The 25422-nt window shown below is 38.5% G+C and overlaps 1 protein-coding gene across 9 annotated transcripts in view; it reads left to right on the plus strand.

Annotated features, from left to right (window-relative positions):
• MBNL2 (muscleblind like splicing regulator 2) overlaps positions 1-24257 on the plus strand; it is a 363485-nt gene extending 339228 nt beyond the window's left edge. For 4 of the 9 annotated variants that reach the window (XM_084631980.1, XM_084631977.1, XM_084631984.1 and 1 more), the window contains 3 exons: positions 12-47; positions 1586-1680; positions 22904-23037. In XM_084631980.1, the coding sequence (XP_084488106.1) occupies positions 12-47; positions 1586-1680; positions 22904-22918 (146 nt within the window). In that variant the 3' untranslated portion in view covers positions 22919-23037. Of the gene's footprint in view, positions 1-11; positions 48-1585; positions 1681-22903 lie in introns of all 9 variants that reach the window. The other 5 variants (XM_084631983.1, XM_084631986.1, XM_084631979.1 and 2 more) reach the window with 3 other exon arrangements.
• Positions 24258-25422: the final 1165 nt, after the last annotated feature.

Consider the following 25422-nt stretch of genomic DNA (forward strand, 5'->3'; position numbering starts at 1 on the left):
ATGACATGCAGGGTCAGTTTTGTGCATGACACCCGCTACCAATATTGGTAGGTTCTAAATTTCTTTATTGATCTCTTTTATATTGTATACTGTACTTTCAGTTGTTTGCAAATCTTAAACATGACTTGATTACTAGATTTAAAGGTTCATTTGGCTTTTTGATTGACTTTGTAGGATCTTAGATTTGTTTGTAGGTTAAAATTGCAGTTTAGATGTGACATCACCTGCTATAACAACCACACTGCAAATGCATAAAATCATGGATTCCAATCTGCTTTTCAGTTTTCAAAATTGTATTTCTCTCAATATATTTTATATTTTATAGTATTTCTAAAATCATAAAATATTGGTAAAGCAAGCTAATTTCATCAGTGTTTTGAAGTTTCATAGTTGTGTGCCTATTTCTCCTTTTTGCTGTGTGTTAAAAAGTTTTATCAGAGTTTCCCAGAAGCATTTATTTTAATACTTGTAACTGAAAGTACTTTGAGACCTAAGGTCTGAATCGCATTCCCTCTTAATTAAATCAAATCCACTTTAAAATTTGAAGCATTTGAATGCACATATTTTATGGTTGCAAAATTAGCAGGACATTACTCAGGTGAGTAATGCTTATTCAAGTGAGTAGTCCCATTAATTTTAATGGGGCTACTCACTTGAGTTTCAGCCACACACATGAGTGAATTTTGCACATATTGATAAATTTGTCCTTAAATTAAAACTGAACAAAAAATAAATTTTCACAATCTGCTTTGCTCTTTTAGATCAAACAAATTAGTATTTAAATCAGGAAAATAATTATAACACTGATGTTTGCCTCAAAGCAGATAGTAATTTAACTCAAATAAAATCCAACAGTTATGGGGAGGTAACAGAACATAAATCCAGAAACAAAAATATAAAAATTGTATGTATGTTTAAAGCAAGGCTGCAAATATACTTTTAACCTATAATACTGGTAAATGAAAATAAATTATTTTTAATATGTGCAGAAATAATAAATGATTTCTTTCCTTCCCAATACTAAAAATGAAAGATTTCACTTCTTAAGGAATGGTGTTTTAATGTGTTTTAGCTACTTAAAAATAGTCTATCAACTGATTGAACAATTCTTGCTTAAAGTAATAAGCTGTTTTGGTAGATGCCCAATTTAAAACAGGTTTCAGAGTAGCAGCCATGTTAGTCTGTATCCGCAAAAAGAACAGGAGGACTTGTGGCACCTTAGAGACTAAAAAATTGATTTGAGCATAAGCTTTTGTGAGCTACAGCTCACTTCATCAGATGCATTCAGTGGAAGAAATAATTTCTCAAATTCTTAAATATAATGCCAGCAATCATAAGTTATTTTGCTTTTTCTGGGAATCACTGATTGTGTTGACAAACTTCCTTTAATTGTACTTGTAATAAGCTATTTTCCCTTTTTTATTTCTCTGCCACGCTTTCTTGCTTTGCATTGTGATTGCATGCCATCTGCTGGTTTAACCCATGATGGCTTGCTGCTCTGATATTCACCATGCCAAAATACCACTTCTATTACCATAATGCTACACCCTCCTGTTCATTGCTTCCATGGTTCCCCTCCTGAAAGTACCCATGATGCACAGCGCTACGTCCGCCACTGTCTCTGCAGCAGCAACTCCTGCAACAAGTGTCCCCTTCGCCGCAACAGCCACAGCCAATCAGGTTTGCTCCTTTTAAAGCTTTCTTTCACAAATCCCAAACTCTAACTGAGTGCTGATATTTTTTTAAAAAAAATTCTCATGGAGAATTTTTTTTTCATGTTTACCCATCAAATTTTATTTTTAAATAGTTTATAGCAAGTGTTTATGGACAGGTTGCACTTATTTAGAGTTAACATTTATTGCAAATAATGATGTAGCTATGTTTTGTGTTGCAGTGTTTGTTTCTTGTATCTAATATTGTGTAATTAACCCAGCTGAGTGAGAATCATTTTAGTAGTGGACTGCTTGTTAAGATTTACAACTAACTTTGGATGCCAAAAGGAAAAAATATTACAGCAGTTTTCAAATGTTCATATATGTTAATATCCTTTTCTCCATACAGTGTGTGTAAATGACTAGCTCATTGTGTTCGTGAAAACTGACTAAAACCACAAGTGGGCAAAGTCAGCTGAAGAGAAGTCCGTGAAAAGGAAAAAGTAAACATTTTCTAAAAAATGCCAGTAACATAAGGAATAACTCATATTTGCATTCTTCATATTTACATGGAAAGTTGGACTCCTCTGTCCACTCTAGATTTTAAGGGACACTGCCAACTTGAAAATTACATTTCCTTCTGAAAATATTATACCTACCGTTGTTATGAGTGACCCCTAAGATGCAAGAGAAAGAGATTAGAGGAAGTAATATTTTTTCTTTTCTTTTTTCAGTTTGCTGATGTAACTGTGTGTTACCTTTCCCCTCTGTGCCCGATCTACTGAGGATATGAGTCTCTTGTAGCTCTCCATATGCAAGCTGGGCTTTTTAGCTTGATCTGTAGAGATTCATGCTTTCAATTTTGGGGATCCTCAGTTCAATCCCCAGTGTGCCAGCCTGCACACCCCTTTGTGCATTGGTCACTTTTACTGTTTTATTGATAGCCAGGTGCATCACTGTCATGCACTGCTCAGGGAGAGCTTAAAGGTATACTCATCCCCAAATTTTGCAAAAAGGTGTTTACCAGTAACAGCAGCAGTAAGATGAAACTGAAGAGGTAGTAGGCAGATTTGCTCACAAAGAGAAAAGGAAGAAGCAGTGGCCTTCATCATAGTTATCTTGTTGCCCCCCAGCACCACAGGCCTAGCAGAGGAGTAGAATCACATGCCAACTTTTTTTTGTTTTTTTTTTAAGAATTTTAAAAAATATTTGGAATGGATTATTTATAGGTGTTCTACCGGTAAACTGAACTCAATTTAAAAGCAATTCAAGTTTGGTAATATAAGTTACCGTGACCACTGATGTATAGCATTCTAGGGGAGATATACTACCTCTGAAATACACAGTGCTTTCTTAAAGAAACATTACATTTTCCAGTGTGATAGTGTATTCATGGGTTTATCCTTTTGTTTTGCACAGTATTCTTTTGTACATCCCTTTCTGAAAGCTAACTCATTTTAATCAGGAAAATGCTGAAGGATGATGTTTGGGAATAGAAGACAAAACGTTTTATTCTGGAAAACACAGGCAACTGGTGTGCTTAAAATTCAGCTGTTTTCTATTCTTCTCGTTTTTGTTTTGAAGGTATGGTAAGGTAATGAATAACATCATGGTACTACCCTGAAGAGTAGGTTGATGATCCTGTAGGTTTGCTGGATTTCAGGTTCTCAAATCATGTAGTTAACATTGCCCATCAGAGTCTCTGCAACAGAAACTGGTTAAAAAGCGCTTAGTGAAGTCTTGCGAAGCATGGTGATCAAAAACAGAGACACAAACAAGTGGAAATACAGATGGCAGGGGAATAAATAAAACAAACAAAGGATATGTCTACACTGCAGTTGGGACCAGGCTCCCTACTCCGGGTAGATAGACACGGGCTAGCTCTGCGTGACAAAGCTTATGGAAAATAGCAGTGTAGCTGGGGTAGCACAGGTGGTGGGTTGGGCCAGCTGCCCAAGAACATACCCAGAGGATCCGGCTGTATTCAGATGGCCAGCCCAAGCTGTCGCCCATGCTATCCCAGCTATGCTGCAATTTTTAATGTGCTAGGACAAGCAGCGCTAGGAAAAACTTTTTCACTAGGAGGGTGGTGAAACACTGGAATGCGTTGCCTAAGGAGGTGGTGGAATCTCCTTCCTTAAAAGTTTTTAAGGTCAGGCTTGACAAAGCCCTGGCTGGGATGATTTAATTGGGGATTGGTCCTGCTTTGAGCAGGGGGTTGGACTAGATGCCCTCCTGAGGTCCCTTCCAACCCTGATATTCTATGATTCTATGATACCTGTGCTGGGAAGAATGCTCCAGGCTGCAGTGTAGGCACATCCAAAGATTCCAGTCAGTAGCAATGTTTTCCACATGGATTTTCATAGGGGCTTCCTCCACCTGAGTAACTTAACTCATGCTGGCTGGAAGGACAGAATCATCATACAAAACTTTTCATCTCTGCCCCTTTTTTCCACAAGCAAAACAGCAGCCATCTGTCCCCCTGCAAGAGAATACCCTGGTTTCCCCTGAATTTGGCAACGCTGGTTTCCTTTTCCATTTATGTTGGAAGAAGGGAACACTTAAATTTAATGAGAGTCTAGTTTAAAAATGTAAAAAGGGAATTGCTAGGGCGTTTTTTCCCCTTGATATCAATGGGAACCATTGTTTTCATCAGTAGGCTTTTCACTTCCTCCTTTGCATTAGTCCTTGGAAACACCCAGAAGCTGCAGTAAGAGATTGCTGGCTCTAGGTGCTTTCACTCAGATGGAGTGTGATACCAGACTTGATTCTGAAGAGGAAGTAGTAGCAGTGCTTAATCATCTGGGTGAATATTTTGAACTCCTCTTGGGAAAAATTTGCTGACCTGCTCAGGAATCCTGGAATTGCCACTAGGAATAGGTGCCAACATCAGCTGACAGTCACAGCCACAGAGTATCAGCTGACAGTTTTTTAAAAATCCTCGGTCGGGCACAGAAATTGAATTAGCATGTGTTGATGGTTCATATTTTGTGTCAATGACATACTGCATGAAAATCGTACATGAACCCTATCTGCTAGCCAATTGTTTGCTTTCTTTTTGAAAATAACATGAGTAAATGAGACCCAAAGCATAGACTACACAAATCCTTCTGTGCTGTTCACCATGCAGAGTCAGACAGCTCTGGTGGCTGAGTTGTCCCCTTGTGCAGTCAACCTGTGCACTGAATGAGGCCTGTGGAAAAAATAGTATGTGATCACATAATTGCAGGGAGGAAGCCCAGGCCCCCTGGCTGGAGCCAAGGTTCTAAGGGCTTCTCTGATCTGTGGCGGGGCACTCCCTGGGCTGCCCCTAGTGTAGAGGGCAGCTAGTTGCTTTGTTCTGTTGTGGAAAAATCAAATGGAAATGTTTAGAATTTTCCAGAATAAAAAGTTTTTGGAATTTTCATGGGAAATTTTTAGTTTTTGTTCTGACTTGGAAGGGAAACTTTTTTGAAATGTCAGAATTTTCTATGGAATGGAAATTTCAAGTTTTGCCCAGCTCTAGTCAGGAGCCTTCAAATGGAACCTAACCCCTAAGTTTATTTCCACATAGAGAATGCTGCTTGCTTAGTCTCCTACAGCTTCCAGCACAGTGGTCCTTTTTCTCTTCAATGTTAGAGATAGCAAGAGTAAAGAAATCATATACAGTTCCAAGATTTCATCATTTTCCTTCTGTTTTTACTTGAGAACATTGCATTACATATGTTTCTATATTGGTGTAATTTATCTCAACTAATATTCCAGCTGCACTGTAGTGAAGTAGGAACCCATGGAATGTCTGTCCAGTTCTTGATGGTTATAAAAAAAAAACCTAGGTGAAAGCCTATACTGTCATACAGGTGTAATTCATAAAGTATATTTAAAAAATATAGCCAAAAATTGCTGAGAACTTAAAAACTGGACTGTAATATGATGGCTGAACCTGGTGATATTCTAAACACAAAGAGCTCTCAACCATCTTGTAGCTGTTTCCATTGCTTCATGCTGACTCAGCAGACATTTTAGGCTTCAGGGCAACATACAGAGTGACAATCTAGAAATCTTATTATATCAATTATAGAACTCGAAATGCTTTTAGGCCATGTCTACACTACCCGTCGGATCAGCGGGTAGTGATCGATCTATCGGGGATTGATTTATCACATCTAGTGTAGACGCGATAAATCGATCCCCGATCGCTCTGCCATCGACTCCACGGTTAGAGGCGGAAGCAGAGTCGACGGGGGAGCGACGTCTGACGATCCCACGCTGCGAGGACGCGAAGTAAGTGATTCTAAATCGATCTAAAATAAGTCGACTTCAGCTACACTATTCTCGTAGCTGAAGTTGTGAATCTTAGATTGATCACCCCCGCCCCCAGTGTAGACCAGGCCTTAGACAATAGCCTTGCTCATATCAATTCACTTCAATGCAATATGTCTTTATTTTGTGTAGCATCTTTTATACAAAATTGTATTCTAAAATGCTTCACAGAACAAATAGACAATATAGAATATACATTACAGAAAAGCTGTGTCATAATTTCTCTTCCTTTGTTTATGGCCTTAAGAAGCATATACAACAGAGAAAAGATCCATTTTCAGATTACATTTGGAAAGAGATCATCAACATGTCTAACAAGGCCAAGGCTTCTGAATTATCCAACACCAGCATAATCTGACCTAAATTATGCATCAGTTTCTGAGGCAAATTGGAAATTATGCATCTGTATTAATTCTGAAATTATTCAATAACCTTCATTTTTATTGAAATAATTGTAAAATTAAAATAATAGTGAAAATAAAAATAGTCACATTACATTCAAATTCAAAAAACAAATTAAAGTAGTTGCCACAGAATTTAGTTGGAAATAATTTTTTAAACAATTAATTAAGCCACATGCTTAATCAGGCAATTTTGGAGTTGAGGAGTTTGGGAAGGCAGCTGCCTATCCCTCCTTCATGGTTTGTACACAGGAGATTGGGAACAAGCAGTGACAACTGTCTTGGAAAAGGGGAGGTGGACGCTTGCAAGACAAGGCATTCAGTAAACCTAAATTCTGTTAGACTGAAGAATCACGTGGCAGCCCCCTTGCTCAGCTGTGCAGCTGCTAAGGCCCACATGAGTGAATCTATTGTGTGTAGCTCAGGAGCAGCACATGGCAGCTGCTGTCCTCTGTAAACCTCCCCTGCTCCCTAAGAAAATGCTTAAGTTCATTCTGTGCACTACCTCTGAGAGAAGGTTTGGCAAGGCAGGTAGCTCTCACCCTTGTTGCTGTGCTGAATTAGAGAGGGCTCTTGATGCTTCCCACTCTGTCTCAAGGAAACCCATTAAACTTCCAGATATGTCAAAAATGTTGGGCAGATGAACTGAAAAGCTGGAAGATAGGAGGAAAATGGCCCTTTTTGTGGATTAAAGTAACATCTTCAAGTGAAAGATAATTTTTGTGTGGCCTTTAGTGTGGGTACATAACCACGGGGTCCTGCATAAGACTAACATTATTAAATTTGATAGCTATCTTATGGAGGTAGTCTTATCGATGCTGAAATAATTCATATCCACTTCATTAAATGACTGCATTTTAAAAAATGTAGTTTTATTAACCTTTTCCTCATTAGCATCATTTATTGTATTTTTCTCCTGCCTTTCGTGTCTGACATTCCAACTGTGGGTTTTCCCTTCTCCTAGTGATCAGAACCAGGCTTGTCTCTAAGATGCTCCCTTTTGGGCAGTCTCAGGTGCTCCTATCCCCAGATTAAACCATTTTTGTTCTTTTTGTCTCATGGCCCCTTGAAGCAAATGGAAATATCAAAGCACTGAGCCCAGTCCCAAAAGGAAAAAAGAATTCACCCAATCAGTCTCCCTTCATCATAAAAGGAAAGAAGGAAGGAATGTCCCTGCTTCATCTAGTTAATCTTCCTTTACTCTGTTCCTGTTTTATCTTGGTGATGGTATAGACTAGGTTTGCACCGAACAAATTTAGTAACAGTCCTAGAATAGGCTCTGTCACAGTTGACGGCAACTGCACCTCTATTCCCCTCTGTGATCCACCAAGGACAACCACTCTAGGCCTCTGGCTCCCTAGCTGATGCCTTTCTTGAGTGGAGACACATGTCTCTCCCCCTTCTGACTGGGATATTTCCAGGCGGTACAGTTCCCTGACTATACTGTGACCTCCCCAGCAAAAGACTACCTAAACAGGCTTGCTTCACTTCTTTTCTCAGAAATGTTAAATTGTGTTATTACCACAGTTAAGTTACCACACAGCCCTTTATAAGCAAGCACATTTATTCTTAAGGTGAAAACATTACAGAGACAACATATTAAAAACTAATAAAAGAACCTATCTGCATGCTCACCAGTTCATTTCCGCTTTCACTCAGAACTAGCTCCCAAGTCTTATGGGGCCTCAGTGAGCAAAAGACCTTCCAACCCATCCCTAAGGTTTGGGTTCCCCCTTAGACCAGAGGTTCTGTCCATTTGTTAGATCAGAAAGAAAGCCCTGAGTTTTGACTCAGGCTATTTATCCAGTTGTTGGTTCCTTGAGAATCCAGTTTGAACCAATATGTGAGAGTCTCTCTCCAGGTGGTGTTAGCTCTCTGAAGGTGTTACAGCCTGAGAGAATTTGCCTAATTATGCCCCCATGTTCTTAGTTCTTGGAGGGCTGTGGTCTCCCTGCCCTATGGAAATACATGCAGTCGCTCAATAGTACATAAACATTTGCATATTTAATACAACGAGTTTCTAAAATTCTTAATTCAGTAAGGTTTCTCCAGGATCTTATCATATCTGTCAGGCTCCACAACCTTAGTGCCTCTGCATCCTGCCCTAAACCCTCCATGCACACAGGGAATGTGCATTGTGTGTGGTCTATTGAAATCCTGCTCCCAAAGACCACACAGGAGAGTAGAATTGGTTCTGCAGCGTTGGGTCTGCTGAGCCTGCAGAGATATGGGGACAGGATTTGCCCTTTAAGGCATTTTTAAAAGGTCACAATGAAACCATGTCACCATGTATGCAGTAGATCTTGTGAAAGAAAATATCCTGTTTCAGAAGCTAGATGCAGAGCCAGCCTAGAAAATTGAAGCATGAGGCTCTTTGGCTTGGGGCAAGGTGCTGATACAGAGTGTTTCCTTGATGAAGGAAGCATTGGTGCTGCAAAGCCCATGATGAACATAATCTGCTCAGGGCTACATTATAAAACCAGGAGAGGTTTAGGAAGCCTTCACAACTCTTTTGGCTTCATGAAACTGCCTCTTTGTTTCTCTACTATTTGGGGAATGCATTGTTTGGAAAAAGCTTCCCTCAAACTTTGTATTCTTCAAGGGTAAGAATTCAGTCAATTGGATATTCTTAGAAAAAGAAAAATTACTTGCCTGCAATTCACTAACTCTGGACAGATGATTTGAGTGGTTCCTGCTCTCCCACCTTCCTCTAAGACTGGGAAGCGAATGTTGCTTTATAACTTTCTTTTTGGTCACCCTACCACATATTTGTTAGGGGCAAAAGTTATGTTTGGTGGTTTAGGATGCATTTGCGTCTTGCTCCTCAAGTTAGAGGAAAAGGAATTTATATAGAAAGTATGCGGATAACAGCAAGTAGCCTGTGTCTGACACACATGTATCTTGTCTTAAAGGCTCAAAAATTACAGGGTCATGGCCTATTTCATGATAGACAAGCAAGACCCAAGAGCATGAACATTATCAAATGAAATCTTCAGAGAAGTTGATTTACATGTAAGGAATTTTCACTTTCAAAAATAAGGATTGGAAAACTTTGCAAACACAAGGGGGCAAAGTCAAAAGCAAAACTCACATTGACTTCAGACCATCACACACTCATTTTTAAACATGTTGACACTATCCAGTATGTGTGAAAAACATTATTTTTTATTAATTAACAGAAACTGTATAAGTAGCTCTGTTTCTCAGTGTAGATTTGGTTAAACAAAAAGAAATTATCATAATGCTAAATACACTTAAAATGTCTTCACTATATCTATTTTTACTAACATTATTTTGTGGAACCCTTTCTGCTCAACTGTCACCCCATGAAAGTCATTACAGATGACAGTTAATTTTAGCAATCTTATTGTGTACAAATCTTTGGTATGGGTATTAACAATGTATAAAATATTATCAATTTGGAAGGGATGTGAGAGAAGTCATCTTTTGCAAAAAACTGAAAATTGACGTTTTCTGCCATAAACTAGCTAGATGGCAGTATCTTCACATAGGCTGAGAAATGTGCAAAGAAAAGCATTCTTTTTATTTCTTTTTTATGTCAGAAGTCTAGGCATCCTTCCCTTTCCTTCTACTCTATTTTTTAACTTTGGAATGTTTTTCTGCACTTATCTGTTCCATAAAATATGACATTGCAATGGATACAGTATACATATATTTGAGGAGGCAGTTTTCTTATATTTCCTGCTTTTGTATAATTTTCCAAACAAATGTATCTTTAAGATGAAATTTCTCAAGTTTGTGCCATGCCAAAAGTGATATTTTTGGCAAGTATGGTAAAATTCCATTGGGTGTGTTTTTAATTATTGGAACATGGGCAAAGTTTTCTGAGATCAAGTGATTTCATAAGTTTGGGGGGGGAAAAGTTTAGATATAACAGTTGCCAGTTCTTGAAATTCACCCACAGTTCATATCAGGTATGTGTTTTTCCTTTAAAATTTTAGCCAAGTACTGCCGTCCAGAGCTCCAGATGTATTTGTTTGGAATTGGAAAGAATTTCAGTTGACTGTTTCAAGAATTCACCCTGGAAATAAACTTAGATAACTTTTTTATATGTACATGATCCATTCGATGTAGCATTCCCCCAACAATAATGCATTTATCATTTTTGGCACTGATCTTGCAGGGGTCTCCCTGTGCAGATTCAGTTGGAGATTTTATTTCAAATAAACCCAGGTTTATATATTAATTTGAATATAAAGCCGTTCACAGTTCATAACTTCACTTTTTTCTTGTTTAAGTGAAAGAAAAGACATGACAATTTAAATGAATAAAAGTCAGGACATTCATGGATAAATTTCCCTCAGAGACTAAGATCGGTCCATTCTAAATATGTGCAGTAAGTTTATAAAACTAACCATAAGTACAGTAATACAAAATACTACTCCAATATGTGCAAGGTGGCTGAATTGTGTGGGAAATATAATTTGGATTTTCTTGATACCTTTGTGAATTTATGGTCTGACCCATAACATTGCATTAGAGAACTTTTGCATTGGAGAGGAACTTAATTTGAAGCCTGGTTTTTGTTTTTGTTGTTGTTGTTGTTTTTTTTTAATCTTCGTGACAACTAGTGTTTGTTCTTCCTGTGGAGCGTAGAGAAATGTTACCTGTGCCCTTTGTGATGAGGCAGCACGCTCTATTAACGGTGTGAAATTGGTAGTACCCTTCTCATTCTGAATGTTTTCAGCACACATGGAATACAAGAAGGAAACAAAATAGAAACAGGACTTACATGAAAAGAATGGGTGAGCTCAGGAATGTTGTGTTGAAGTATCACTCAGGATATATAGAAATATAGACTCTGCCATGATGAATAATCTCACACTTGCCCTTCACATCTTTGGTCCCTCAGCACATCTGGGTAAACCTATCACAGCAATTTAGAAAATGAAAGCAGAGAAAAGAAAATGCCTTAAAAAATAGCAGATGGAAAATGTAATCTATGATAGTAGATCAAACCTGCTGAAAGTTAATATTGAGTTGGACATAAAAATAGTCATCACATGGGTGCTTTTAAACTAGCTACAATAATGGCTTTCCCCTTTCTGTGTAGTCTGTTTATTACCAGTCTCATTAACAGAAATTAGAATGTTCTTGTGTGTAGTACGATAAACTTTACAGCAGTGGTTTCAAACTTTTTGAGCTGAGCCCCCCCCCCCCCCCGAGGTTCCAACCAACACAAAAATAGACACATGCAAAAAGTACACCTGATAGCCTGCTCATGAGCCTAACAGAGACCTTTAACACAACTTTAATTAAATTATCTATACCTGTAAGTTTCAAATACACAGATACTTTAATGTGAAGGATGTGCCTGTTTCTCTGCGGACAGTTATGTGGAGAGATTTTTTTAAACTGACACTCTGAGGTTGTCCTCTACTTCCAGTCTCAAATGGTACTTGTCTTTAGCACAGTCAGCGAAGAGAATCCGATCTCACACAAATAAGATGAACCAAACGGTAAAAGAGCTTTGATCACGCACTTCGACAAAACTGAATATTCTGAGCCAACTTTCAACCAAAAATCCCCCAAAGACCGTTTTGTAAATTAAATGTCCAGTATCCTATCACTCTGAAGTTCAATCAGATTCTCCTGAATGTCATCTGAGAGCTGGGACAAGGTCACTGCCTCAGCTACAAAAGGCTCGATAATCCAGTCTTTCAGGGGTGCATTTCCTGTGGTAAAATATTTATCCAAACTGACTCTGAAAGTAGTCAAGTGATTCTTGGTTGGCACCACAACATTCAATAGTTCAGATTGTGTTTCGTCGATAGCGTCAGTTAACAGGAGTAGAATGCTTAAACCAGTTTCGATCTTTGGTTTCTGTAGAGCTAGCTTTCTCTTGAATGTCAATATCTTGTTGTGCAGGTCAAAAATAGTACTTTCCACTCCTTGCAATGAGAGGTTTAGATAATTCAGTTTGTCAAAAATATCAGCAAGGTAAGCCAAAAGCACAAGCCAGCAGGGATCACACAGTGTCTCTGGGTTGCTGAAATTCAAATCCACTAGAAAAAGTCTAACTTAGTTTCTCAGTTCAAAAATGCGTTACAGCACTTTCCCCCTGGATCACCACCTGACTTCCATGTGAAATAAAAAAGGATTGTGCTCCTCTACGATTTCTGTAAAAAGGATTACAAAGAGATGTGCCTCAGTGGGCTGGATCTTAATAAAGTTCATGATTTTGATTGCAGAACTCAGAACATTAGTATGTTCCTGATCCACGTTTCGAGTTGCAAGGGCTTCGCAGTGTATTGTACAATGAGTCCATGATATATGTGGAGCAATTTCAAATACTTTGGCTTTCAAGCCTGCCCTACCTCCAGTCATAAAAGGGGCTCTATCCATGTCGATGCCGACTCAAGCTTCCCACTTCAACTCGTGAGAAGTTAAGAAGTCGTTTAAAATGTTAAATGTTCAGATCCAGTTGCATGCATCTTAATTGGCTTGCAGAACAGAAAATCGTCCAATATTGATGTTTTGTGACTGTACCTAATGTAAGCAATTAAATTGGCTTCTTTTGAGATATCTGTTGCTTCATCCAACTGGATTGCAAATAAAATGGATTGTAATCGAGAGATCAGCTGTGCATTGATATTTTCTGACATGTCAGAGATTCGGCGGCTCACCGTGTTGTCTGACAGCAGGATCATTTTTAACTTCTCTGCCTTCCTGTCACCAAGCATTGTCCTGCAAATGTCAATTGCAGCTGGGATAATCAGTTTTCCCCCAGTTGCATAAGACTTTTTGTTCTTGGCAATGTGGTGGATATGATGACTGTATCAGCTGTTTCAGCTTCTGCCTTTCATTTCAGAACATTACTATCTTTTGGCAATAAATACTGATCCCTTTTTCACCACATAATATGAAAAAATATCAAACTCACAAGTGGAATAAGCACTGCACAACTGCTTGTTGTAAGGACAGGATATGATACACTAAACCAGAAGGTGGGAAAGGTAGCTGTTGCTATAGAAATGATCATGGCTGCTGCAATTGTCAGCCAGACAGCTGACAGCGAGAGCCCCCGCCGACAACTGACAGTGGGATCCCCGGCTGTCAGCCCTGAGCAGCCCCACAGTTTGAAAACCTCTGCTTTAAAGGGACTGCATTATTCACACGAAGAGTGAACAAGGTTGGCTAGTCCTAGAATGTAGCTACTCTTGTTTATTTGAAGTGAATAAATACTCGTTAATATAATAAACATGAACATAATGATGAGATGAGAGCTTTAGCTGTCTCAGAGTCTCTCTTTAGTGGCTTCATAGAAATATTAAATAGGAAGAATGACAAGACTGAGTCTTGTGAGATCCCTCTGGGACCACTGTGAAGAAGTGAATCCAGAGAAGAGCAACTTCCATCCATTCCATGAGATCTCTACTGTGAGTCGTCAACAACCTGTGGTTAATGGAATCAAAGGATGCTAGTAATAGCAAAAGCACGGAGATCTGACCCTTTTCCATTGCTAGAAGTATATCTGCCTCTGATATTAAATGATTTCAGATACTCAAGTCTTTTATCCAAATGATAAAAGGGGGAGAGAATGGAATCCACGTTTAGCTAAAAACTGGTCTTTATCACCTCAATATGTTTCCTAAAAAGGCAAGAATACTAAAGACATTTATTATATTCCATCAAAAAAGTAACATTGTGGTTGCAGGCTTTTATGAGTGCCTACTTCTCAAATTATACTGTATATGATATCAGACATTTTTTCATCAACCTTATATACATGTATACAGTCTGGGAAAAGTCCTGTTGCCTAAGACTAATTGGCTTATTGACTTTAGGGCTAGAAGGGGCCATCGTGATCATTCAGTCTGACCTCCTGCACACCGCAGGTCACAGAACCTCACATGCCCCATCCTGTAATAGACGCATAACCTCTGGCTGAGTTACTGAAATCCTCAGATCATGATGTAAAGACTTCAAGTTACAGAGACTCTGCCATTTACTCTGGTTTAAATCAGCAAGTGGCCCGTGCCCCATGCTTCAGAGGCAGGTGAAAAATCCCAGGGTCTCTGCCAATCTGACCTGGTGGGGAATTCCTCCCCAACACCAAATATGGTGATCAGTTCAACCCTGAGTATGTCAACAATACCAACCAGACAGCAGTCTCTGTAGTAACTGACAGCCTTCCCCATCTAGTGCCCCATCTCCATCCACTGGGGATTTTTGCTACAAGTAGTTGCAGATTGGGTACATGCTGTAGTAGGCAATCTCATCATACCATCCCCTCCATAAACTAATCAAACTCATTCTTGAAAGAAGTTGGCTATTTTGCCCCCACTGTTCCCCTTGGAAGGCTATTCCAGAACTTCACTCCTCTGATGGTCAGAAACCTTTGTCTAATTTCAAGCCTAAACTTGTCGATGGCCAGTTTATAACCATTTATTCTTGTGTCAACATTGGCGCTTTACTTAAATAACTCCTCTTCCTCCATGGTATTTCCCCTCAGATGTCTTTAGAGAGAGCAGTCAGATCTCTCAACCTTCGCTTGGTTAGGCTAAACAAGCCAAGTTCCTGGATTTTTCTCTCATAAGGTAGGTGTTCCATTCCTCTGATCATCCTAGTAGCTCTTCTCTCTACCTGCATTTCCTTTATCTAAAAAATTAGTTATCTTCTCAAGGAAAGAGATCAGGTTGGTCTGGCATGATCTACCTTTTGTAAAACCATGTTGTGTTTTATCCCAGTTACCATTTACCGCTATGTTCTTAACTTCTTTCTCTTTCCAAATTTGTTCCAAGACCTTGCATACAATAGAGGTCAGACTAGCAAACCTGTCGTTTCCCGGATCACCATTTTTCCCTTTCCTAAAAATAGGTATTATATTAGCAGTTCTCCATTCATAGGGTACGACCCCTGAGTTTACGGATTCATTGAGAGTATCATGTTTCCTGCCCGCTTAGCAAGGACAATGGGACAGACATTAGGCACAGCAGCACTGAGCTGCCCAGCAAAGGGGTTGGTGGTCAGAGGGGCAGAGTGGAATTGGAGCAAAGAGAACTGAGCTGACTCAGAGACAGGAGAGGAGAAGGGACTGAGCAGAGCAGTAGACATGAGATGCCAGTCAGAGGGCAGGTGGATGGGCCTGATTGATGTCAGCCAAACAAATAATGCCTTGGGAAAACAGTGTAAAGCCAGGAGGAAATGCAGTGCTGAGCATGCCTCAGGCTCAGCTTCATTTTGAAAGTGTGTGTCTGTTAATGCTCTAATTAATCAGATGTGTGTGGTGACTAGGGAGGAAAGAGATTAGATATGAGCTTTTCATCTATAGTGGGGTTCAATGGTAATGTTCAAGCCAGTCCAGAGTAAGATGTGTAATAATTGTCATAACCTTGCAAACATAGAAGCATCTGCTGGTGAAAGGCAGTTTCAGCTAATTTTAAGAGGAAAATAAAGCTTGCAAACTTAAGGCTGCAGTCAGGTAGTTCAAAGGCAGTTATTTTTGTCTGAAAGGCAACAGCTATTGTAGTCTGCCAACTAAGCCAGAGTAGGCTTTAAAATAAACTACACTTTAATTTTATTTGCTGCAACTGCTAAACAACAGCTTTACCAGATTTGAGGAATGAGATTACCTTTCTGTAATACTTCGTTACAGTTTTTTTGTAATTGCAAATTTACTGACTGCTGCCAAGGGTAGACTGCTTAATATGCTAATCAGTTCAAGACTTACACACTGTATAAACACTATTTATATTTATTTATATGACACTAGCACCTAGGAACCTCAGACAAAGACCAGGGCCCAATTGTGCTGTGCACTATACGGACAAATAACAAGACAGTCGCTAACATGGAGAGCTCACAGTTTTTATGTCTGAAGCAATGCAGCAGACAGACAAAACAGGCAAACCAGGTGGGGGTGGTAACAACAAAATGAACAGGCGTGAGTAGCAAACAGAAGTCATAGCTCACTGCTTGTCTAATCAGGCGCACAGGAGTGATGTGTAGCAATCAAGGCAAGAGTAAGTTTAAAGGAGAGACTTAAAAGGAGTATGAATTTTGATGAGCTGGTTTCCCCAAGCATAGGGGGTGATGTTGTGGAAAGTGCAGAGATCTTTGAGAGAGAAATGGACAAATGAGTGATCAAGTCTGGTATCACTGGCAAAGCAAAAGCGGGATTTAGTTGCTCAGTAAGACAGATTTTACAGACTGCATGGAACTAAGGAGGTTGTGTTTGATATGATGTAGGAAGGGGAGCCAAAGGAGGGATGCAAAGAGGGGTCTGATGTGGTCAGAGCTGTGACCCAGGAGGATTATCCTCATAGCAGGTTGTGCCTGGATTTCAGATGGGGTTTATAACTGGTGTCAAGGCCAGAAAGGAGATTACAGTACCGAAGGCATGAGACACTGAGAGCCTGATCTAGAGTGTTGGCAGTCTAGACAGACAGAAGAGGCAGATTCTTTAACATGTTATGTTGGTAGGCACAGCAAGACTTGGATATGGCATGACTGTCTGAATGTAGAGACAGGGCAGAGTTCAAATTTATGCCCAGATTATATATTTGAGTGACAAGGATGATGATGATGTTTATTCATGGTAATAGATAAATTGGGATTGGGGAGGAAGGTTTCAAGGAGCAGATCAAAACCTGAGTTTTGGCCACACTGATCTGGAGTTGCTGGCTAGACATCCAAAAAGGGTATCAGAAAGACAAAACAAGATGTGGGACTGTTTAAAAATTAAATAATCACAGATTTGATTTTGATTTTATTTAAAAAAAACAATGTCTGGAACACATCTACTCACCCTTTTGGACTTCAGGAGTAAAAATAATGATAATTAAAAAAATCAGCCTGAAGCAGGAGAGGGGTAAGTGAAAAGGACATAGCATATGGGATAGGAATACGAGAAACTTCAATGTAGATGCATTTTCCAGAACTCATGGAAAGCTATAAATCCCCATGGTTTGTGTGTCAAAAAAATGAAATGTTTCATGTAATTTTCAGAAAATGTGATAAGCTTTCTGATAAGGGCAGTCCTCTTGTAAGTGTCTGTAAGACCTTTAGAATGTATTACCTACATGCACGTGACTGCTCTTCTGTTCATGTGAAATTCATAAAACGTCATTTTGTCTACAAGAAGTTCCTTTTCCTAGATAGCTCTGCAGTGTGCAACGGGGGAGAGCCAAATGTTTGCCACCTTGTTAACACCACTTACACAGTCACGAAACATGAGTTCAGTTTTCAAGATATGGCCTTAATCTTGGCTCAAGGTATATTCGCATCTGTGGAATGAAAGACTTTGGAGACGTAATCTCAGTCTCTTTAGGGGAGTGTCTCAAAAAGCATACAAAAAGCAAGTTTTTTACAGCACTTGCTGATGGATCCACTGACAGTTCTGTAACTGAGCAAGAATCGATGTAGATCAGATTTGTGCAGCATGGGAAATTTTGTACTCTCTTTGCTGTGTACCAGCATTGGATATTCAGACAGTTGATGTCACACAGTTGTAAGGATCAAGGCAGCAGACCTCAAATCAAAACTGATTGGCCAGAATTTGTAAGGTACAGCTGTGAATATCGGCTGTTTAAATGATGTGCATTTCAAGTTCAGAGAAGATGCTCTTTATCTTGTTGTGAACTGTCTCAATGAAAGCCATGAACTTGCTATTCTAGATCTCAAGAAAGGTTCTCTGAGGTTTAAAAAGTTGGAATTTATTTTGAAAGACACTTTCAAATTTTACTATTTTATCTCAAAATTCACCAGCAAGTTCAAACTTTTACTAATTCTTTTGAGGCAACCATGAGCTGCTTTGGAGTTATCTACCAGATATGCTAGTTGCTAGTCTGCAAGGGAACTGAAGACAGTGATTAAAAAAATTTCCCACCTGGCTGTCACTCCTTTGACACACGTTGTAGAAACTGACTCAGGATCAGTCTTAGCCCAAGTTATGTTCATTCTTAAAAAGATAAACACGTATTACACAATAGACTTCACCACCATTATACCTTGGAGGATCCCTTATTCTTGAGGCTTAGTAAAAACTAGAAAGTGCTGTGCTGAAACTCATAGCAATGAAAGCTAATCTTGGCCTTTGTGTTCCAAAAATTATTTTTAGGGATAGAAGATTTGAAGGGGTAAATATTTCTGGATATGTAGAGGCAAATCTGCAGAGAAGTCCAGCATGCTTGAAACCACCATTGATGCTTGGGTAATAGCAACCGTCATTCACGTGATTTCAGTGCTTTGAATCTACACGATGGCCTAGTGATACAAACAATCTGGCTCTTTATGGCAAATCTATTAGACACAGATATTGAAAGAGGAGGAAAAAGGAGAGTGTCCTGTCAGTGGTTGCCTCTAAGATCATACGTAAATACCATTAAATCCACTACAATCATACGTAAATATTTAAGAAGGCTTTTAACCACTAGGCCATCAGACTGTCAGGATATATTGCTCTTGTTAGAAATGCTATTGTACCACTGCAGTGGCAGAATGTGCATTTTCTGCAATGAATTTAGAACAAGCCCACTCACATATAGACAGGAAAGCACATTCCTGGGCTTGCTGTAGATATGAATGAATTGGCCATGTGTAGACACTTTCTCCTATCAGGCGCTTACTGTATCTATTATCTTGAAAAGGGACCAGGAACAAAACACATTAGTGAACATAGTCACAGTGAATACATAATTGCAGTATTAGGCAAAAGTGGGAGAGTAGATAAGTGCTATTCTATGTGATTAGACCTATTCTATGTGATTAGGTTACAAAATAGATGGACATATCTCATTGGATTATTTAGGAGTTAGAATTTACATTAGAACTTGAAATAAATTATTATTAGGGCTGTCAAGTGATTAAACAAATTAATGGTGATTAATTGTGCTGTTAAACAAAATAGAATACCATTTATTTAAATATTTTTGGATGTTTTTTACATTTTCCAATATATTGATTTCAATTATAACACAGAATACAAAATGTACAGTGCTCACTTTATATTTATTTTTATTACAAATATTTGCACTGTAAAATATGAAAGAAACAGTATTTTTCAGTTCACATAATACAAGAACTGTAGTACAATCGCTTTATCATGAAAGTTGAACTTAGAAATGTAGAAGTATGTACACAAATTGTTTTATTTTTGAATGCAGCTAATGTAAAACTTTAGAGGCTACAAGTCACTCAGTCCTACTTCTTTTTCAGCCAGTTGCTAAGACAAAGAAGTTTGTTTACATTTTCAGGAGATAATGCTGCCTGCTTCTTGTTTATAGTGTCACCTAAAAGTGAAAACAGGGATCCGCATGGCTACTGTTGTAGCCAGCGTCGTAAGATATTTACGTGCCAGATGTGCTAAATATTCATATGTCCCTTCATGCTTCAACCACCATTCAACCACCATTCCAGAGGACATGAGTCCATGCTGTTGACATTATTTTTTAACGAGTGTCATCAGCATGGAAGCATGTCCCCTGGAATGGTGGCCAAAGCATGAAGGGGCGTATAAATGTTTAGTATATCTGGCACGTAAATACCTTGCAATGCCAGCTACAAAAGTGCCATGTGAACGCCTGTTCTCACTTTCAGGTGACACTGTAAATAAGAAGCGGGCAGCATTATCTCCTGCAAATGTAAACAAACTTTTTTGTCTTAGCAATTGGCTGAAAAAGAAGTAGGACTGAATGACTTGTAGGCTCACCACCACCCACTGAAAGGACTAAGTCATTCTGCAAGTCAACGCAATTGTTCGTCGCTGTGGCCAACAGGATGAAAGGTCATCCAGGGTCCGCTCAAAGAATGTCATCTTGGATCACTGCCTGCATTTGCTGCTGTTATGATCAGGCAAAGGTGCCACCTCCGGCAATAGTAGCTGCCCACTCAACCAGGGCGCAAGCATCTTCGGCAGCTTTCCTAGTCCAAGTGCCTATCCAGGACATCTGTAGGGTGGCCACCTGGTCGTCCATCCACACGTTCACATCCCATTACGCACTTACCCAGCAAGCTCGGGATGAAGCTGGCCTCAGTAGAGCAGTATTGCAAGCTGCTAGGCTGTGAACTCTGAGCCCACCTCCGAGGATACTGCTTGTGAGTCACCTAGAATGGAATCAACATGAGTAAGCACTCAAAGAAGAAAAATAGTTACCTATCTTTTGTAACTGTTGTTCTTCGAGATGTGTTGCTCGTGTCCATTCCATTGCCCGCCCTCCTGCCCCTCCTCGGAGTTGCCAGCGAAAAGGAACAGAAGAACTGGCGTAGGGTCGGCAGCACCTAATATACCCATGCATGTGCACATCTACAAATACCTTCACCCTTTTCCCCAGGCTGCCGCTTGGGTGGGGAAAGACTCCCTGTCAAAATTCGTAAAGCCACCCCCTTATTCTCCTTCAGGTTCCTCCTTAAAACTGTGATGTATACAGAAAACTGCCATCTGAGAATGGCGAAGCAGGTGGGAAATTGCGATTAATGCTACGAAGTGGCTAAAAATTGTTCAGACAGTTAATCCATGTTAAAACATCAGCCATGAGCAGAGACTGTCAGTTACTCTGTGCAGTGTCTTGCACAATGGGGCCCCAACCCTGGCTTGTCTCTGGGCCCTACCACAATTCAAATGTTTAATAATCGTCATATGTTTGTTCCCTCATCCTCCCCTACGCCCTCCCCAACTCATTTGTTTATTTCATCCATGCATTGGGTCTTGTCTTTTTTAGATTTTAAGTCTTTTGGGGTGGCAGATACATGTTTGTGGTTGAAGCTTCTAGATCCTACCAAGATATAAATGATAATAAAGACACAAAAGTTGGCATGCCAATAAGTTCAAAGCTTATAGGTGCATGCAGATTCCAGCGGTTCATACAGAGCATTCCTTTCCTCTCAAAGAAGCACTGGGTTTTTTGGTTTTTTTTTTTTGGTTTTTTTTACAATCCAGGCTTGAAGTAGATCATTCATTAACATTAGTGGGAGCTGCTATTCCAGCCTTCTAGAACAGACGGCTTGAACAGAATGACCAAACTGTAGGTGCCTTGAAAACAACAATTCAGTATCTGATCCACCTCCAGACCATAACACTTCCTGAGCTCCTACCTGGAAAACGGTGTAACTTGTACATACATGACAACACTGATGTCACTCCTGGAAATACAGTCATCTTTCTTTGAGAAATGGAAAAACTTGGTGTTCATTGTCACCACACATGTGAGCCGAGGTTTCCGGGGTACCCACAGGAAGTTGGCTGTAATAGTTAAACCATTTTGATTGCATACTGCACCTATAGCAGCAAACTGGTAGAGACATAGGCATGCTCCAACCAGCTCTTGGAGCACTCCTCATCAGTAATCATGTATGTGCTGGAATAAAGGGCTGAGCCTCATCACATGATGAGCTAGTGTGTTTCTTTTTGGTGATCTGTATGTCAGAGGTAGTATGTTGCTGGGGTTATTTTCAAAGCATCTTATTTTTTCAGATAAATTCACAATATACAATGTCACAAGCCTACAATACATAAATGGGCAGAGTACTATTTAATGCTATGTTATATACGGCCTACAAATATGGCTTGAAAATGTGTTGAGTGCCCAAATGAACAGGAAAAAAGGGGCAATTCAGCACATGTCTTGTGCTTACCAGCCTTTCACTTTTAGCTCTGAAGTAGGGGCTTGGTGATGGTGAGATACTGCAGCATGTCTCCAGGTGGTGATGTTACACCCGGTAGGAAAGGGCATTGTAGCTGGCCTAACTAGCATATTTGGGTGATGGAAATCTGGTTTGTTTTCCAGTACTGTACAGCAGAGATGTTTAAAGTATCTTAAACGGGGTATAAAATAATACTGTTAACCTTTGCTGTATGGGAAATAAAATGATTGACCTGTAGAAAACAGGTTCCAGCACTCTTGGGCTCTAGCATACTGAAATGTCACACTAGCAAGATTAGTCATTACATGGGAAAGGTACTTCACTTAATTGACCTGCCAAAAAAAAGTTATTAAGAATTAGAAAGGTGTTGCTATGTGTCTGATCTTGTTTGAGGCATCCAGCCCAACAACTTTCACGGCTCGATTCTGTTCCTGTGGAAGTCAATGGAAAGCACCCTGTTCCCATCATTGACTTTAATGGGAGAAGGATTTGAACTTTAAAATTGTAGTAGATAATTATTCCTGTCCTCTGAGGTCCTGAGCCCGTCCTGCAAGGTGCAGAGTACCCTCAACTCCCATAGATTTCAAGGAGTATTTAGGTCGCTCAGCACTTCTAAGGATTGGCCCAATAATTGCTGGAGCCTTTCACTTTTCACTTTGACATTTTTCTTTCTTGCTTTTTTACTGGAAAATAGGGGAAATGTATCTGGTATTTTCAAGTGTAATATCCCCTTTGTCTGATTGCATGCTCTTGAGGATCTGTAATTGAAAGGAAAAGGACAAGTTTGTGAAATGCAAAAGCCTAAACCCAACATAGATCAATGGTGAAAATCTTGTGTAATCTGTGTCTTAATTTTAAATAGACCAAAGCCTAAATTGTAGTATAGTCTTCTTTTAAAAGGATAAAATCATCAAAAAGTCCAATAATATTTTCATTTCTTTATAGATAATCCTGAAATAATCAGCAGAAATGGAATGGAATGTCAAGAGACCTCATTGAGAATCACAAAACATTGTTATTGTACATACTATCCTGTTTCCTCCTCTCTAGAATTGCCACAAACTGCATGCTAAGTAAAGATTTTGTTCTTATGGACAGATCAGAAATTCTAAAAAGCTAGTGCGGTTGTATTATATATGAATATTACATATGGTATGCTTAATATAGTCCAACCTAAAATAGTTAACTACCTGATACCAGCTGTGATGTTTCAAGACATAAAGGGTAACATTTTACTTTTAAAGATTTTATAAACACCGTTTACGTCATAGGAATATTTATTATCTCCATAACTATAGCTAATGCAAATGGCCCCATTAATTTAGCATGATAAGATTCACAATTTTTTGAATCTTTCAAGTTTAGCAATAATTAATTTATATTGGCTAAAATATATCCCAGTTTCAGGTATGATTTTTAACCCTAATTATTGTTATTGTAACCAAGCAGAAAACCTCGAAATCCTATGTTTACTACCCTAGTCAGCTGACTCCAATACACAGAAAGGAAGTGAAACAAAACCCAGTGCCCCTGCTCATCACCCTGTAAGTCTAAAATTTTAAATAGTAAATCCAACGTAAAGCACAAATTCTTTAGATACACATAAGCTGATATTTGACTTGTAGAGAGAAGCTGCATTGAATCATGGAACAGCAGAAAAAAAATTAAAACTTTGCACGGTATGAACTTCATACCCCCAAACAACAGAGTCTTGAAAATATTATTTTACGAGTATATTTATAATGTTTTTAAAAGAGACTTTGCAGAAGTGCCTAAATTTTGCCACATTAGACTTGAAGGAAGTGAGGCTGATGCCAACAATCTAACCCACAATAAGTGACTAATCTTTTAAACTCTCAGTCAGGTTACCTAAAAGAAACAAGTTGCTGTTGAGGTAACTTCTGTCAAGAGCAACAACAACAAAAAGGCTGTAGGTGAGGAGATTTGTAAGATATTCTAATTTAACTAAAACTGAGTTCAGTCACTGAAAACCTGATAAGTGACTTTAATCTAGATTATTAACTAAACATTAAAAATGGAGGGAGAGTTTCAGTTGAATAAATCATTACTGTTCTTGCATTTTTTAAAATTGGATTAAAGGGTTGTAACCGGATTACAGCATGGAGGGGGGAAAAAACTAGTTCTTTTAACCTTTTTCTTTTAAAACATATTTTATGTCACAGAAATATGAAGATATCTTTAATACAACTATATACATATTATATATATACATACATACATATATATGGATTAAACAGATTTTAATGTTTACTTTTTTAAATACATTGTTGTTTTACAAGGTAATTATATATGTACAATTAAAATTTCATTTAGGTTTGGTTTAAGATTTGTTTCCAGCACTGCTGTACCAAATATTTCATATTTTACATTTTGTATGTTGCACACGTCACAAATACGTAGCTTTTAAATTATTGTTTAAAAATGAAAACAGCTGTTATAAGTGAATATTATGTATAATTGTTGACAACATCAGTTTTCTATGTGGACATTGTTGGTGATTGCAGTATTTTAACTTAACCTTTTCAGATTGATTGTAAATTATTTTAAACTTTGGCAGCACTGCCTTTTCTGAAAGGCACTAGAGGCACTAATGGTATGATTATTTGTCTAGGAAATTATTTTCCGTTCTAAATTTTGTTTGTCAAATGTCTAATTACTATCTATTTATATTAAAGCTGTAGATCTGATCACCCGAAAGAGAGAAAAAAATCACAATCTGATTGTAAAATTAACATAGTGGTTGTAATGTTGCGTTTGTTTTATTTTGTGGAAAAAATGTATCTTAACTTCTGTTATTTAGCAGTTAAGGTCTCACCATTATGTACTCTTCAAACACTAATATTTGTAGACTTTCTCAGTCATTATAACTAGGTAGTTGACATTACAACTTGCCTATATCTGTCAAAGTTGTGTTTGTTTGTTTTTAATAATAGTTCATTTAGGCATTTTGGTAGCTTATTGTACAAGACTAAATGGTAAATTATCCACATTGTTTCAATATTTTATGTAGAGGACTGTTTAAAACATTGTTTTGTGCAAACTTTTTATGTTTCATGATAATTATTCTATCGTTTTTTACAGTTACTTCAGTTCTACTATTTTTTGCCCATTCGTGACAAAGCTTCAGATACATCAGGTCTTGCATTCAGACAAACCTACAAAACAAACGAGAAAATGTATTTTTAATACGAGATCCACTTTCCAACTTTATAACTTTGTGATATTCCTAGAAACTGAACAAGTACAGATCTGTGCTAAGAATAAGGAGGCAATTACACAGATGTGCAGATAAATGTACAACAGATTCTGCATTTTATTTATTAACAAATCATTTTTAGAACAATTACAAATTTGGAAAGATCTAAAACTATTTTTCTGTATAAATATTATTTGCCAAAACTTTTTGTATATTTTAAAAAGAAACTATACTGATGATGAGTAAA

Source organism: Lepidochelys olivacea (assembly GCF_965140295.1).
Source record: "Lepidochelys olivacea isolate rLepOli2 genome assembly, chromosome: 1".
NCBI classification, from domain to species: domain Eukaryota; kingdom Metazoa; phylum Chordata; order Testudines; family Cheloniidae; genus Lepidochelys; species Lepidochelys olivacea.